Consider the following 2,219-nt stretch of genomic DNA (forward strand, 5'->3'; position numbering starts at 1 on the left):
ATGTATTAAAATATTTCATATTTCATCGTTCTTACTAATCGTTGTGTCTTATATTTACAAGTTAGAATAGTGTTTGTGTAGGGAAGTAGACAGACCAATGTTCTGTCAAAACATGTATTAAAATATTTCATATTTCATCGTCCTTACTAATCGTTGTGTCTTATGTATACAAGTTAGAATATTGTTTAATACTTTAAAGGAGAATTAAACTAATTAGTGACTTTCTGTACTGGATGTTGAATTATTTTCACCAGATACTTTAAAAACCTCCTCCAGTAAGAACTCCATTACAATAAGTTACTTTCTTATTAGCTGATTGATGAGTTGCCAAATTAAGAATGTGAGTTATTTCTACTTAATTGTCCATATATTATAGGGCCTTTGTTTTTGGTAATAAGTATGTGATTCATCTGTTTGTGGGAAAAGACATCTAATCTACTGAATAAGTTTTTTTTAAATAATTATATAAGTCTTTAAAGTGTTGTAGTAAATGGTTTATGTAGAGCCATGTTATTTACATAGTGATAAAACTGTTATATTAGACCACCATAAATATCATGAACTAAAGTTATAAGAGTAATAGTCTTTTTTTTTATAAACTATTGAATAAACCGTTAGCAAAATATGTATCTGCCAGGATCTGTTGTTGTTCATTAATTATACTGTTGTAAGCTATATTTTCAATGTTTTAATTTAGTTGTGTGCTAGAGGGTGCTGCTAACATGATGATGATCCTAGATTTAGAAACTTTATGAAAGTACAATACCTAGAGTGTTTGTGAATGTTAATGTTTGAGAGACTTTGCCAAATATCTATTCTGAAGCATACATTATAAAAATGAGAATCAGAGCATTTAGTTTCAGTTCTTTTAGTGGTTGAGTCTTCAGTGAACTATTCATTATCATTGTTAGCTATCATGTATAGGCAGTTATCGATTACTTAGCCAATCAATTGTACAAGTAATGTTATTCACAGAACCATTAAAGAGAAATATGCATTAAAAAATGTGAACTTAGGCCTGAGCCTTCTGTCAAAGTGAACGTTGCCATGAACTTTGCATTATTATCACCAAGTGATCTAAAGGAATCCACTCTAGTGTAGAAGTGACACATGTTACAACAATGTTATCTTAGTTATATGGATTAAACTAGACTTGACTTTGAATCTAGTTTTTGTTCCTAAATATGTGAAACTGTACTGGAAATTTAATGATTTTATTTAGCAGAAGATAGTAATGTTTAAGCTACATTCCCATGAGCATCTAGTTATTCCTGGCTCTGTCAGTTCATAAAAATTAGGACAAATTAAACAGTTATTAGTTTTCTTTGGTGTCTAGTTGGTTGATTGCTGCTTTTCACCATAGACAGCTTTAGTTAAGATAAGGTTATATCAGAACTCTGTTAGTTAATCTTGAACTCAGTGGCTATTGAGTATTTAAGTGAAACAGTTTTGAAGTATAGAGAAAGTTTATAAAATGATGTTTTTTTCATAGGCCAGACCCAATTCTTCAAATGGAATTATATCTGAAAATGACATAGTTGATAGATTGATGCAGTCTACTATGATCAAGTCCATTCTGCAGGAAAGCCTGTTTGATGCTAACGAGGTTCGATTTGCCCTTAACCGCCAGGTGCAAGAGACTGGAATGGGATTTTCAACTTTGGATGATTTGTGTGAAGCAGTCTTGAGCTACAGACAACTACATTCTGGAAAATCAAGGTAGGTTTTTTCTACTGGAATAGTTTGTTTGTACTTATTTATATGGAACAGCTGAATAAGCCTCAGAAAAATTCATAAAAAATTGTTAGTTTAGATGAAACTTGTACAGATTCCTAAACTTTAACATTTACAATTTCAAGAGATCTGTATTGAACTGATCTAGTTGCTATAAACATTGACCTAGGCCCGGCATGGCCAGTTGGTTAGGGCGCTCGACTCGTAATCTGCGGGTCGCGGGATCGAATTTCCATCACACCAAACATGCTCGCCCTTTCAGTCGTGGGGGCATTATAATGTGACGGTCAATCCCACTATTTGTTGGTAAAAGAGTAGCCCAAGAGTTGGCGGTGGGTGGTGATGACTAGCTGCCTTCCCTCTAGTCTTACACTGCTAAATTAGGGACAGCTAATACAGATAGCCCTCGTGTAGCTTTACGCGAAATTCAAAACAAACAATCGTATTAAGTATATAAAGTATGGTGAGGCCGGAAACTTGTATTT

At 33.3% G+C, this 2,219-nt stretch overlaps 1 protein-coding gene across 1 annotated transcript in view; it reads left to right on the forward strand.

Annotated features, from left to right (window-relative positions):
* Positions 1–2,219, forward strand: part of LOC106475029 (baculoviral IAP repeat-containing protein 7-like) — a gene marked incomplete at its 5' end in the record, with an annotated part of 16,909 nt that overhangs the window by 4,404 nt on the left and 10,286 nt on the right. The window contains one exon of the mRNA XM_013935725.2: positions 1,493–1,719. Within this exon, the coding sequence (XP_013791179.1) occupies positions 1,493–1,719 (227 nt within the window). The remainder of the gene's footprint in view (positions 1–1,492; positions 1,720–2,219) is intronic.

Source organism: Limulus polyphemus, unplaced genomic scaffold, assembly GCF_000517525.1.
Source record: "Limulus polyphemus unplaced genomic scaffold, Limulus_polyphemus-2.1.2 Scaffold7985, whole genome shotgun sequence".
NCBI lineage: Eukaryota > Metazoa > Arthropoda > Merostomata > Xiphosura > Limulidae > Limulus > Limulus polyphemus.